At 44.1% G+C, this 15,660-nt stretch overlaps 1 protein-coding gene across 3 annotated transcripts in view; it reads left to right on the plus strand.

Moving 5' to 3' along the window:
* The window catches only part of LOC126278325 (ras-responsive element-binding protein 1-like), a 380,719-nt gene that overhangs the window by 333,125 nt on the left and 31,934 nt on the right, over positions 1-15,660 (plus strand). For all 3 annotated transcript variants that reach the window (XM_049978343.1, XM_049978345.1, XM_049978344.1), the window contains one exon: positions 8,347-8,538. In XM_049978343.1, the coding sequence (XP_049834300.1) occupies positions 8,463-8,538 (76 nt within the window). In that variant the 5' untranslated portion in view covers positions 8,347-8,462. The remainder of the gene's footprint in view (positions 1-8,346; positions 8,539-15,660) is intronic.

Raw genomic sequence — 15,660 nt, forward strand, 5'->3', positions numbered from 1 at the left:
CAACTGACCGAAAATTCAGAGAAAGTGCACCGGCCTACTCGTAGGATAGACATTCTGCAGGGTGGTCCATTGATCGTGACCGGGTCAAGTATCTCACGAAATAAGCGTCAAACGAAAAACCTACAAAGAACGAAACTCGTCTAACGTGAAGGGGGAAACGAGATGGCGCTTTGTTTGTCCCGCTAGATGGCGCTGCCATAGGTCAAATGGATATGAACTGCGTTTTTTTAAAGTAGGGATCCCCATTTTTTATTACATATTCGTGTAGTACTTAAAGAAATATGAATGTTTTAGTTGGACCACTTTTTTCGCTTTGTGATAGATGGCCTGTAATAGTTACAAACGTTTAACTGCGTTGTATCACGTGACATTCCACCAGTGCGGACGGTATTTGCTTCGTGATACATTACCCGTGTTAAAACGGACCGTTTACCAATTGCGGAAAAGGTCGATATCGTGTTGATGTATGGCTATTGTGATCAAAATGTCCGGCCGGGGTTACCGAGCCTTTCTAGGCGCTACAGTCTGGAACCGCGCCTCCGCTACGTCGCAGGTTCGAATCCTGCCTCGGGCATGGATGTGTGTGATGTCCTTAGGTTAGTTCGGTTTCAGTAGTTCTAAGTTCCAGGGGACTAATAATGAGCTTAGCAGGTAAGTCCCATAGTGCTCAGAGCCATTTTAACTATTTTTTTTAATAAAATGCCCAACGGGCGTGTGCTATGTATGCTGCTCGGTATCCTGGACGACATCATCCAAGTGGCCGGACCGTTCGCCGGATAGTTACGTTATTTGAGGAAACATGAAGTGTTCAGCCACATGTGAAACGTCAACCACGACCTGCAACACATGGTGATGCCCAGTAGGTGTTTTAGCTGCTGTCGCGGCTAATCCGCACATCAGTAGCAGACAAACTGCGCGAGAATCGGGAATCTCAAAAACGTCGGTGTTGAGAATGCTACGTCAACATCGACTGCACCCGTACCATATTTCTATCCACCAGGAATTGCATGGCGCTGACTTTGACCGTCGTGTACAGTTCTGCCACTGGGCACAAGAGAAATTACGGGACGATGATAGATTGTCGGCACGCGTTCTGTTTAGCGACGAAGCGTCATTCACCAACAGTGGTAACGTAAACCGGCATAATATGCACTATTGGGCAACGGAAAATAGACGATGGCTGCAACAAGTGGAACATCAGCGACCTTGGCGGGTTAATGTATCGTGCGGCATTATGGGTGGAAGGATAATTGGCCCGCAATTTATCGATGGCAATCTAAATTGTGCAATGTATGCTTATTTCCTACGTACTGTTCTAGCGATTTTACTTCAAGATGTTCCACTGCATGACAGAATGTGGATGTACTTCCAACATGATGGATGTCCGGCAAGTAGCTCTCGTGCGGTTGAAGCGGTATTGAATAGCATATTTCATGACACGTGGATTGGTCGTCGAAGCACCATACCATGGCCCGCACGTTCACTGGATCTAACGTCCCCGGATTTCTTTGTTGGGGAAAGTTGAAGGACATTTGCTATCGTCATCCACCGACAATGCCTGCCAACATGCTTCAGCGCATTGTAAATGCTTGTGCGTACATTACGGAAGGCGAACTACTCGCTGTTGAGAGGAATGTCGTTCCTCGTATTGCCAAATGCAATGAGGTTGACAGACATCATTTTGAGCATTTATTGCATTAATGCGATATTTATAGGTAATCACGGTGTAACAGCATGCGTTCTCAGGAATGATTAGTTCACAAAGGTACATGTATCACATTGTAACAACCGAAATAAAATGTTTAAACGTACCTAGGTTCTGTATTTTAATACAAAAAACCTACCTGTTACCAGTTCGTCTAAAATTGTGTGCTATATGTTTGCGACTATTAAAGCGCCATCTATCACAAAGCGAAAAGAGTGGTCCAACTAAAACATTCACACTTCTTTACGTACTACGCGAATATGTAATAAAAATGTGGGTTGCAATTTAAAAAAAAAAACGCAGTTGATATCTCTTTGACCGATGGTAGCGCCATCTAGCTGTCCAACTATAGCGCCATCTGGTTTCCCCCTTCAAGCTAGACGACTTAGAGATATTTGGCCTGGTGACTGTCAATGGACCACACTGTATATAAAGCAGACGTGATTGTCGTGCGGAACGGTTTCGACGTTGGAGACGGAGGACTTACCTGCTGGAGAGCTGTGAGGGCACTCGGGTTGAAGGCGTCGGCGCGCGGGCATGTGGGCAGCGGAGACGCCGGCGTCCTGGCAGCCGTTGTGCGGAGGAAGTCCTCCCCAGGAGGCCACGCTTCGCTGAGCGCTCACCCTCGCAGGGCCCGCCTCCGTCTCCCCAGGAACTGCTCCCACGCAACGCTGCCCTTAGCGTCTCGTCCAAGCCGGTATTCTGTCCTTCACTAAATAAGATCGCCCGCCCAGCAGAATGTACAGGGTGATTCAAAAACAAAGATTTCAGTTATTTACACTACTGACCATTAAAATGGCTACACCACGAAGATGACGAGCTACAGACGTAAAATTTAACCGACAGGAAGAAGATGCTGTGATATGCAAATGATTAGTTTTTCAGAGCATTCACACAAGGCTGGCGCCGGTGGCGACACCTGCAACGTCCTGACATGAGGAAAGCTTCCATCAGATTTCTCATAAAAAAACAGCAGTTGACCGGCTTTGCCTGGTGAAACGTTGATGTGATGCCTCGTGCAAGAAGGAGAAATGCGTACCATCACGTTTCCGACTTTGATAAAGGTCGGATTGTAGCCTGTCGCGATTGCGGTTTATCGTATCGCGACATTGCTGCTCGCGTTGGCCCGATCCGCTGACTGCTATCGATGGGGGATCTCAAATTGATTCGATATTTCTAGACTTCTAAAAGACTTCTAATGCAGTTGGGTGCCTATGTAGTATCGCCTCAGTCTGCTACTGGATTTGTTATTTCATATCAGAAGCGTAACAGTATGTAGTAAGCGACGGAAAATTTTCCTGTGATGCAGAATTCGACAAAGAGTCTAACAAAAATACTTACACAAGACTTTGAGTGGGACCGCTTTTGGGCGTTTATTATCTCTTAAAAGAAATTTATAAAACATCTTTTCCTAAAACATATTTTACAAAATCTTTGAGGGTGCAGTGATGTACTTTTACGATATCTTTTATAAGAGTTTGAGTGATTTTATAAAAGATTTGTCAGATGAAATGTGACATAATGACAGTGAAAGACATACCGACCCTTTGTATAAACGTTGTAAAATACAGAGGTTCTTTGATCGTGATTGAAGGCTTACATTCTATAGGATATATGAACAACTCTTAACAATGTAATAAGGCGTTAGTGTTGCAGGTAATGGGGTGCTTTATGCTGAGAGGCTGTTGGGATATATGTTGAGATATTTACTTTTCACCGCATTCGATGTCATTAGCACCTCTCTATTGTAACAATTTGCAGAGTCCTTAACTTCTGAATGGCGCCACTGTGACGTAACACGGTTGTCTGTTTGATATGTGAGAAGCATGCAGAGAAAGAAAATTGATATCTACATTTCACATAAACATTTACTTTTCTTTCAGCCATACATGGTTCAGCACATTATTTACCGTCTGTAAAGGTACAGTGGCACTCACCTGAAGATGGCCAGAAGACTCTGCGCCGAAATATAGTGACAGGACGTTACTGATATCCGGCAGTTCTCCCGTGTTTTTAGGGAACAATCAGTATGCCGGGAAGGCTTTAAACACCACTTCATTAACTCATTTTACTGTCTTACATAAAACAAGCTGTGAAGCGCTCACTAAATATTCACTTTTTGCAAATTTATACGCACGTTAATGTATCAGGGGGCATGTTAACCATTATGTGGTGTTTTTTCTAACTATTATGGACGGTGTACATGTGTTCAATAAACATTTCAACGGTTTCTGCAAAAATGTAACTGGGCCAAATGTTGTGAGTTGAATATTAACCAAAATTCATAAAAATTAAATCATACTGTCTGGTCTCTGATTCCAACACATACCTGTTTTGTCTCTGTCCATTTCTCTAGAAAGGGAATGGGACTAGTTTGAAAAAGACAGCATTAATCGCGAAACACTGGAACAAAGTAGAGTATGTATGTAACAGTTCTACTGTTTCCACAATATGTCTTCATATGCATATAGCCACTGTGTAAGCACGGAGTGATTTTTTTTTCCTCCTTCGCTGCATACGCAAATAGAACAGGATGTTGTCGCCACAACATCCTGTTCTATCTCCAGTCTGAAGACTGTTTTCATGCAGTTCCGGACACTAATCTATTTTTAAAAATAATTCTTAGCTTTCATGTTAACGATTAACTTACTGCTGCGGGGTAGGGTAGGGTAGGGTGGGGTAGGGTAGGGTGGGGTAGGGTGGGGTGGGGTGGGGTGGGGTGGGGTGGGGTGGGGTGGGTGGCGGGGTTGCCTTCGCAATAACCAATCACCGCAGCATTACCCTAATCTTATGTGAGGGCACAGAAAACATGAAGTAGGAAGACCCTAAATATTCTCTGGTCCAGCCGGCAGCAGCGAAGGCAACATTTGCAATGTCATTTCGTAGTGCAGTATGGATGATTCACTTTCGGGAAAAAGGAAATAACTCTAGATCCGAGCCACAATGTCTTCCTGTCCGCTCTGACGTAGTGTGCGGTTGCACGTCACACTCACGCCAAGCACCAGCGGAATCTGTGTGGGAGGAAATGATGCCTGTGACTTGGGCTGGATTTCTTGAGAGAGGTAGTCGCATTCCAGGCGGCATTTCCCATAAACAGCGTTTCGATTATGATTGCTGTGTATTATACTCTGCTGACACAGTTTCACCATACGTTCAAATGGCTCTGAGCACTATCGGACTTAACATCCGAGTTAATCAGTCCCCTAGACGTAGAACTACTTAAACCTAACTAACCTAAGGACGTCACACACATCCATGCCCGAGGCAGGATTCGAACCTGCGACCGTAGCAGTCGCGCGGTTCCGGACTGCAGTGTCTAGGGCCGCTCGGCCACCGCGGCCGGCCCGTACGTTCATCTAGACTTAACAGCGGGAAGATGCTCTGTGGGGCATAGATGCTACGAATGGGACCGATTCCCTAAATCTCTTTTCTCTTACTGGTAGTGACTCCTGTCAATACTTGAAATATGAGGCTCATCCCTCATAGTTTTTGGCGTTTGGCTCCTTAATAACAGAGATGCATTTGTAAACATACAAGAACGGTAAACAAAAACGGTACTGAAAGTTCTAGTTTATAGCATCATTCCGCCCTGAGTAAACTTGCCAGTGGTTAATCTAGAGTGGTTTTCGTTGGACATGACAGGGGACAGCAGCAGTAGTTTTATTGTGCAGACCGCTCCTTCCGCTGCAGCGAGCCTTGCGTCTGCATTGTCTTCCCTATAGTTCGCGACCACTGTCTTACGAAGACGCCACATCACTGTGCACTTCCTACACATCGTCTATATATTATTAAAAAAAACCTTGTCAAGGTTCGCGCGGCTCTCCCCGTCGGAGGTTCGAGTCCTCCCTCGGGCATTGGTGTGTGTGTGTGTGTGTGTGTGTGTGTGTGTGTGTGTGTGTGTGTGTGTGTGTGTGTGTTGTCCGTAGCGTTAGTTAGTATCAGTTCGATTAAGTAGTGTGTAAGCTTAGTGACCGATGACCTCAGCAGTTTGGTCCCAGAAGCTCTTACCACAAATATCCTACAACTGTCTAAATGCCATTGCCTTCACCATTTGGTTATTTTATTTCCTTCTGGATACACTACTGCAGTTTCGGCTCTTTGAGCACTTTCAAGTGATTCATTATCGCCTTTTGTAATTCCGTAGTCATAGTCAGTGTTACCAACATCATATCCGTTGCGTCATACTGGGATGATCATATTAATATCTTTTACATGGCACGAAAATATAATGTAGATTATCAGCAGTTTTAACTAGGATCAGAAGTAACTCTTTGGCTCTATCGTAAGTCCTCTCTTTGTGAAGGTAATGTCAAGATGTTATATCTGGATAGAATATTATCAGAGAAGTAGGACCTGCTAGTGCAGTAAGCAGTTCATTTTGCTTTCGTTGTTTCCCTGTGTTGCCAAAGTTATCATTACGCAATCCCGCTCGTGGTGCCGTGCCTGTGTATGACGAAGAAAATGGATGAAGTACTTTGGAAATCCTGTCGAAACTGTTTTCCTTTGTTCTCCTCGGACGTCTCTCCTTATCACTTTGCGGCGGCGTAACTCACAGCGGGTACGGCCTCTCATTAGACTAGATAAGCGTAGAGTTTACAGGCTGGAAATTGGTCTCCGTGTCTAAGCATTCATTTCTTCCCAGAACTGCTTTGTTCGCCAACTTCGCTTGGTGTAAACTTCCAGGTATCCACCGATTTCTTTTGCAAAACATCTTTCGGCGCTTCAAAATAACTGTCTCGCCCTGCTTCAGTTCGTTAACTATGGTATCTGAAGCAAAGTAGAACTCATCTCGACTGATTTGTAAGTACGAGATGCATTTGTTGTTTTCAACAGTATCTGTGCTCCATAGATCGAGAACATTCTGCAATTCAGAGAAACACATTGGTTTCATAGTCAACGTTCTCTGAAAATGTGGTCTTGTAGGCGTTACTCGTGGTAGTAAAATTGGCGTACTTTATCGGGCGACCAAGGGGGATTGTATACACGATGTACCTGTGATTGGCGTATATACAGGATGCAACGACTACTAGTACAGAAGGAATACGGCGCCTCGGCACAAGTCCAGAAACTTTATTTCCTTTTAAAATTCATTTTCTGCATCTTTTCACAGTACATTTATTATGGGAAACAGAGAGCAACAGAACGCACCACGATTCCACATGAGGCTTCCTTAAAAGCAGTTTTCAAAATTCCCACCGCTAGTATTGATACCGCCATCGCATTGAATAGCGAATCACTGTCGTATCTCTGGAGTATTGCCTCTGATTACACAGCCTTCCACAATACGAACACGAAGGGTCCGTAATGATCTTATAAACATTTGATGCTAAGCGTAAGGAAGGCAAAGCAGTGAATTACTTGTCAACATAACCTACGGTCAAGTGGAACACAAAACACTGGCGGTGAATCAAGCAGCTAAAACGTCACGAGACGTAACCATGAGGTCATTTGAACATTTTACAAAAGAAAGAGTTTAATGACCACCTATGTTCAAACTGATGGGTACTTAGAATATTCTGTTGCTGAAAAAAACCAAAAACACCTTGTTGACCGTGCGTAAAGGCAACGACTTTGTACATATCCCAAACAGCTCTCAGTCCCTCTTATGAACAAATGTTCTTTCATAAAGAGTGCGTTTTTCTCATTTCGATGAGTACTATCTCCTCTCGAAACAATACACACTTTTAACACTTGTATAATAATTACGTCCAAAAAGTTACGAGACTGGTTTTGTTCGTGGCATATACCCGGTGTCAGCGTAGTAACTACAGTGGCAGGTTGAACTAACAGTGTTAAGCACTGAACATGCGAATGTGGTTTGCCAACGTAGCCGGCCGGTGTGGCCGAGCGGTTCTAGGCGCTTCAGTCTGGAACCGCGCGACCGCTACGGCCGCAGGTTCGAATCCAGTCTCGGGTATGAATGTGTGTGATGTCACTAGGTTAGTTAGGTTTAAGTAGTTCAAAGTTCTAGGGGACTGATGACCTCAGATGTTGAGTCTCATAGTGCTCAGAGCCATTTTCTTTTGTCAACGTAGTCACACATCGCAACAGAGCAGCGCCTCTAAATCAATTGCTTAAGGCAGTCTCCAGAATGTTTGGAAAAAGAGAAAAGCGTGTGCAAAGTTTGTCCCACACACCTTTCTCCCAAACAACGACGACGACTCGATTGACAGCAAAACGCGGACAATCTTTTGTTGTTGTTGAAAAAGTCATCACAGAATCACAGATGACGAGACTTAGTGTTATCATTACGATTCTGCCACAAAACGACAAAGTGCAGAAACTGTGAAGGGTGAACCCTTTGGCGACATAACCGGCATTCATGACATTGTGACGCACGAGTTGAACATTCCAAAGGAGGATTGACGCACGAGTTGAACATTCCAAAGAAGGACTTTCCAGACCGTTTCACATGGTTGTGTGAACGTTTTGTGCCACGTAATTCAAACTTTTCTGTTTTTCTTTTTTTTTTTTTAAATTAATCCACTCTCGAATCTTTTTGGACTGACGAGTTGCATGACTGTCATTGCCGTCTCACTTGAAATATTTTGTTAGCAAGATGTGTGTATTGGGGGATGGACGCAAGAAGGCTCAATTTGATTTTGAAAATGTTTGACAACATGTGGCACTGTGTGTTGCAGGTGTGCGCCATGCTGAGGGAGCAGACAACTGGTGGGCGTGGTTGATGTTCGCCCACACTGCTGGGAACTCTAGACAATCCGTCCGTCGTCGAGTCTAGCCTAGAGCTGCTACAGCTATGCAAGATATGGCAACAATGCAGCAGCACACTGCGACGTCACCTGCTCCGGCCACTACAGTGGGTGTTACCCAAGGTAAGTACACGACGGTTTCCAGTTGTTTATCGGCAGATAGTAAAACAAGGACAGGTAGTCCTGGTTATGTAAAGTGCAGGCTCAGGGGACAGCCTTAAGAGTGCGTTTTCTACACTACTTGAGTTTTGAGTTTTTTTCATTTCCTCCTAGGAGAAATTATTTTGTTCGATGGTAAAGTCTTATTGCTGGACATGCGCGTTTGTAAAAGTCTTCATTATTTCCCAAATACAGACTTTTCATTCGATTATTCCTGCCCTTCTGGGTGCTCCCCGACGTGTAAATTACATTAGCCGAATGGGCTGAGCCAACTGACACAGTGGTTAACGCAGTGGACTCGGACTAAAGTAAGCAATGGTTCAATCTCCCTCAGGACATCTAGATTTACGTTTTCCTTGGTTTCCCTAATTACATTTCGATAAATGTTGCAAAGTTTAATTTGAAAACGACATGATCGATTTCGTTTCTCATCTTCCTCCAATCTAAGTTTACACTCTGTTTTTAATGACGTTGTCGTGGACCGGACGTAGAACCTGTCTTCCTTCTCTCGGCAAACCGAATGGCTACAAGGAAACGGTGACTCTGAGATTCTGTGGCGTTTTGGTTATCGCGGGTGAGAGATGACGTGTGGAGTCCGCCGTTGGGCAGAAGCTAACGATTATAGGGGAGGTCCAGCCGACGCAGTTGTGCAAGCGGGAGAGATCAGTAGTGCTGGAATAACCCGTGAGTGTCGTGCCCAGAGGGGAAGAGCATTAGGGCCCGGGACTCAGCGTCTCAGTACTGAGAGAATTCTTCGCTGCATCGTTCGATGTAGTGAATCCCGTGTTTGTGTGTTTACCAAACGGTGTGGTGACAATCGGTAGAAAATGTAGGCCACTTAAATTTACAGATCTACGAGGGTAGTCAAAAGTACAAGTGGAAGTTGGTAAAGCCGACCCTTGTGGCCGAGCGGTTCTAGGCGCTTCAGTCCGGAACCACGCCGCTGCTACGGTCGCAGATTCGAATCCTGCCTCGGGCATGGATGTGTGTGATGTCCCTAGGTTAGTTAGGTTTAAGTAGTTCTAAGTCTAGACGACTGATGACCTCAGATGTTAAGTCCCTTAGTGCTCAGAGTCATTTTAACTATTTCAATATGCTTCCCGCCACACTGCGCGCTTAAGTATCAGTACATTTATTTTATTTTATTTATTTATTTAACCTGATCAGATTAGGGCCATCATGCCCTCTCTTACATCGGACCAGTGTTTCACACATGCAGCATTTCTCACATCAGAGTTACATCATGACAATAGTTTAAATAAGAAAATTTTTTTGAAGTTGGTAAGCAGATGTTGTGCAGTTACTATTGGAAACCAGTTTAGGGACCGAAGACTTTGAGTAGCTTGTGGAGGACTTCTGGTTTTCTTCACTGACCGATATGGATGATTTGATGTGTGCAATTACCAAATAGTTATATTTCCCGGAAGGTTTCTAGGAAATTCCGATGCAGCTGAGCAAATAGCATAAAAGACGTTAGCGTGCCCAATTCTAGGCTGCTGTTCCAGCGGTTGGAGTCCTTACCTTACTAGAAGAAATCTAACGAATTTGAACTTGCTCCTAATATTGTGACACATCGGTATAGGCCATACGAAAGTTTAACCGAGATACTCGGCTATCTTGAATGGGAATCGTTTTAAGAAGGGTGATACCATACTGGGGATACACTTTTGGATAACTTTAGAGAATTGGTGTTGGAGGAAGACTTCACAATTCTGATACATAGTTCCGGCATTTTTGGAACATATCTCATGTGTGTATTTATGAGATCTGTTCAAAAAATTCCGGAACTTTATCTACAAAAATTTTCTGTTCAAAAAATTCCGGAACTTTATCTACAAAAATTTTCTACGCCTGTACTTATTGTGCATGGTCTCCTTCGAAATACTCTTCTCCACAATTGATACATCGCTTCCAACGCCGTTTAAACTTCGGAAAGCAACCTTGGTACGGCTCTTGCTGGATCCACGAAGCGCAGCCTGAGAATTTTCTTTTATCTCGTGTGCGAATTGTCTTTTATCTCGTCTATGGTTGCAAATTTTCGTCCTTGCAACGGGGTTTCCAACGTTGGCATTAAAAAAGTCCACAGGGGCCAGGTCTGGAGGATACGGAGGATGAGGCAGCACAGTGATTTCGTTTTTTGCGCAACAGTCACGCACCAACAGGGATGAATGTGTGGATGCGTTATCGTGATGGAAGAGCCATGAATTGTCTCGCCACTTTTCAGACCATTTCCTCCTCACATTTTCTCTATGAGGCGCCGCAACGTGTCCCAATAGTACCCTCGTTAACAATTTGTCCTTGTGGCCCGAATTCATGGTGAACTAATCCTACAAAGTCAAAAGAAAACTGTCAATATGGCTTTGGCGTTTGACCTGACCCGACGAGCTTGTTTTGGCCTTGGAGAACCTTTCCCGTCCCACTGTGAATCTTGGTCTCAACATCATAACCGTAGACCCACGTCTCATCACCAGTTATGATTCTCTTAAGAAACATCTCGTTTTCATTTGCGCGATCCAAAAGCTCTTCACAGATTGCGAGGCGGGGGTGTTTCTGGTCTTGACTCATGAACCGTGGGACGAACTTGGCGAAAATACGATGCATTCCAAGATGCTGTGTCATATCTCGGACAATCAGTCTTCGTTTGGGATGCTCAATTCCTTTGAAGTTCCCGACATGAGCGTCGTCGGTAGTCGTCCTGAACGAGGGCCATCTTTAACTTCGGTCTGGCCATTTTTTAACCATGTGAACCATTCGTTACGCCGAGTGCGGTTTAAACACTCGCCACCGTAGACTTCCTGCATCATTTGGCGTGTCTCTGTAAAGGTTTTCGTAAGTTTCACGCAAAATTTAATGCAGACGCGTTGCTCCTCCAACTCTGCCATCTCGAAATTCGGAAACTGTGCAACACAACGTTCTACCCAATAAAAGAAGTTCAAATGCGTGTGAGTTCCAAAGGGACCAAACTGCTGAGTTCATCGGTCCCAAGACTTACACACTACTTAAAGTAACTTAAACTAACTTATGCTAAGAGCAACAAACACACACACACACACACACACACACACACACACACACACACACACACACACACACACACACACATGCCCGAGGGAGGACTCGAGCCTCCGGCGGGAGGGGCCGCGCAGTCCGTGATATGGCGCCTCAAACCGCACGGCCACTCCGCGCAGCTGTACCCAATAGAGCACTGAACAATAACTGACAGATATACAACAGTGCACCTTCCGGTAGTTAGACATTAAACATACGGTGGTCTTAGGAGCTATGAACACTACATCTTCGATACTGTGAATCAAATTTCTTCTACTGCTAGCTCTTTGCCTTCCATATTTTGAGTGGTTATAGTATGGATTAAAACAAGAAAACAATATGACTCTGAAGTGCATACCATAAGAGCTTTGAGCACTTGTTCCTCTTCGTCACTGTGAAACACACATGCTCTACTGGACAAGTGCACATAGCGTCCTTGTTTGATGGACTTTTATGCTTCGAATGATCGTACCTGTCGTGTTCCTAAATATTGTTCATTCCTCCTGAGTATGTTGATGTACACGTGGAACTCATCAGTAGTTTCGATGGCGAGTGTGGTATTCATCTGGTGTTTCGTGGCAGTGATACTGAAGGAAGAGTAATTCTTGTACATTCTCTCGTGCGTTTTCGGAACCGTTAGGAGTTTCATGTGCCAGAGAAGTGCAGTAGGATTTTTACTTTTTTTGCTAGGACGTGGGGAGTTCATATTGTCTACGCTATTCATATGTGATGACGAAGATGATGTGCTTGTGACAAAAATTACCAGTGCCGGCCGGTGTGGCCGAGCGGTTCTAGGCGCTTCAGTTTGGAACCGCGCGACCGCTACGGTCGCAGGTTCGAATCCTGCCTCGGGCATGGATGTTTGTGATGTCCTTAGGTTTAAGTGGTTCCAAGTTCTAGGGGACTGATGACCTCAGATGTTAAGTCCCATAGTGCTCAGAGCCATTTGAACCATTTTGAACAAAAAATACAAGATGATCTAGGACTTCTCGTGGTCTGGAAGGGAATCTCGAAATTTCGGTGTGTAGATAAAGGAATTAAACTGTAGAACCTAGTCTCAGTCCCTGTCTGACTTTGTTTTTCATTCGTCGCTTTAAGTAGTACATCAGTACCTATTACAGTTACGTTGAATTTAAGGAACAAACGGCTCTGCTCAGTTTTAATACAGCGGACGTTGCCAGAAAGGGTCAGCGTGTTCCATTATTTTTTTAATTTATGTGCATCTACACTAAACCACCTTACGGTTTGTGGCGCAGGGTAATTTGTACACCACTCTTACTTGCGGCTTTTCCTGTTCCATCCAGCATTGGTAAGCCTCCGTGCTAAGCTCGAATCTCTTTAATCTCGCCTTCATGCTCCTTTCGCGAAAGATACGTGTGAGGAAGCAATATATTGGTTGGCTCTTCTAGGAACGTACGCGCTCGGAATTTCAACAGTAAAGCATGCCTTGGTGCAGAACGCTTCTCTTGAAACGTGTGGCACTTGCGCGTTGGCGGAGAGCATATGCTAGGCGGAAGATATCGCTCTTGCTCATAGAACCAAGGGTCTTGGACGAGCAGAGACAATTCTCGCAGAAGATCTAGCAGTTGTGAGAGCCTATTGTAGAAAGTGGCGACTTAAACCCCGTAAAGTAAAACTGAAGTATGTGCATTCCATCTGACAAACAAGCAAGCTACCCCGGAGCTCAGAGAAACTTAGTGGAAACACTCTTTGCCATAACAGGTGCGCCAAGTACCTCGGTGTCACCCTGACCACGCCATTTCATGTAGAAAATATATTGAAAATACTAATGCCAAGATAAAAACCCGCAACAATATTATTCAAAAATAGTGTGGAACGACATGGGGAGCTTGAGCAGAAATCTTGCGTACATCATCCATTGCGCTGGTCTTCTCAGCAGCCGAGTATTGTAGCCCGGTGTGGCTAAACAGCTACCACACGAACTTGATTGACGCCCAGTTGAACCACACTGTACGGTTAATAACTACCAACACCTACTTATTGGCTTCCTCTGCTGAGCAACATCTGTCCACCAGCAATCCGCAGAAACGAGGCCTTGTTTATGAAGTACCGCAAGCTACAGGAGAACCTGGAATTACCCATACAGGAGGACATACCAAGTTTACGACGAAACAGAATCCGTTCAAAAAACCCATATTTACGGTAAGCAGAAGAGCTAGATGCCAGTAATATTAGAGTGAAAGACCTGTGGAATCAGACCTGTCAACTTATTGAAAATTCTGACGAGCATGAGCGGTTCCAAAAGTGTAATTGTGATACTGCTGGCAAAGAACTCGACAGGAAACTGGGTCAAATTGAACAGAACTCGCACTGGGCATGGACGATGCGCAGACTCTCTTTACAAATGGGGTGCCACAGAATCTCCGGTTTGCGGCTGTGGGACTCTGAAACACAGTCAAGCACATTACAGATGAATGCCCCTTGCATTGCTACCGGGGAGTTGGAGCGACCTCATGAAAGCTGATGATATGGCACTTACATGGATTAGGAACCTAGATATTGACATTTAGTTAGTTTTATAACTAGGTTTGTATATTCATAACCCTATTATATATAGTATTACTGATGTTAGATACCTGTAATTTTAAATTGCATGTGCGCCATACGAATAAGTAACAAATAAAAAAAATCGTCACGTTTTCGCGCTTACTAAATGAACGTGTAATGAAACATGTTGGCTCTGCTTTATTTCCTCTATCAAATCCCATCTGGTTCGAATCCCAGACTGACCAGCAGTATTCAAGTATCGCTCGAACGATAATTTTGTAATCTATCTCCTTTATGCGTGGACTATAATTCCTGAGGATTCTTCTAATGAATCTCTCTAGCCTCTCATTCCACTTTAAATTTCTCCATACGCTTACTCCTAGATATGTTATGGATGTCATTGGTTTCGGTGATACTTCTGCTATCGTGTAATCGTACAATAATTGGTCTTTGCGGGTATTCCTGCATTTAGCTACAGTTTTCTAGTGCTTCTCTGTATACGAGAGCATGATCCGCGGAAAGCCTCACATGGGACTTCCCGACGTTATCCGCTACGTCATTTCTATATACTGTGAAAAGTGAAGTTGGGATTATTTACGTGGTAGCCTCGCATCGTTTGAGAATCTGTTGGAGTAACAGCTTCCATGGGTAATTACTGTTTGCCGTTATTGTATTTTAGACACATGATCCATAAACATAGTGGTCTAAGACTAGATTGATCTGAATATCGGATAGCGGGATTTTACAGAGAAAACCTGGTGCTTACACAGGGTTAGACTAATTGTTTCGCTGCATAAGCAACCACATCTCGCGGATAATAGCTTGGCGTGCTTGCAGTTACGCAATGGGAAAATCTGCATTCATTTCGTCACAACAATGCCCAAAAGTCACGGACGGCGGCAAAGTGGAATATGAACTGCCAGTATTGTGTGGAGCTACTAGCTTCAGAAACCTTGGTCGAAGGATTTATAAGGGTAATACCCTAATTGTCACAGTTGCCACTGAAAACCCTGTTAATCTGATAGTACAGTTTAGCGATAGAATCCGTTCAAAATGTACATCTTCCCTAACAAGACTCTGTTTTGTGAGCCTCATTTATCAAATGCTACAATTGGACATACGTAGAGCCTTTGTTTGATTCTCTTGTGTGAGCCAACACCATTCGTTCTCGCACGTTGAATTCTTTTGGAGTAAATAAATCAGTTCATGATCTGCATTCAGAACTAACCCCAAGCAACGATGAGATTTACAACATGGAGCAGAAATAAAATTCTTTCCTTTCGGTGTTGTGTTTCAGTGGTTATGCTTACATTATCTAATGGATAACCTCAATTTAAATATTAAAAACAATCCATTTTACGATACCAGTTTCAGTTTTCCAATGTGGAAAATGTAGAAATGTCTCCTGTAGTTTTTTTAAAGGTAATCAAAATAAAGGGAGACAAGAATATGAAACACTTTCTCGAAGGCTTTTCCCACAGCAGGGGAAGTCTCAAATTATGTCTGCAGGACGACGTACTTCCTCACGAA

Source organism: Schistocerca gregaria, chromosome 6 (genome assembly GCF_023897955.1).
Source record: "Schistocerca gregaria isolate iqSchGreg1 chromosome 6, iqSchGreg1.2, whole genome shotgun sequence".
Taxonomy (NCBI): domain Eukaryota; kingdom Metazoa; phylum Arthropoda; class Insecta; order Orthoptera; family Acrididae; genus Schistocerca; species Schistocerca gregaria.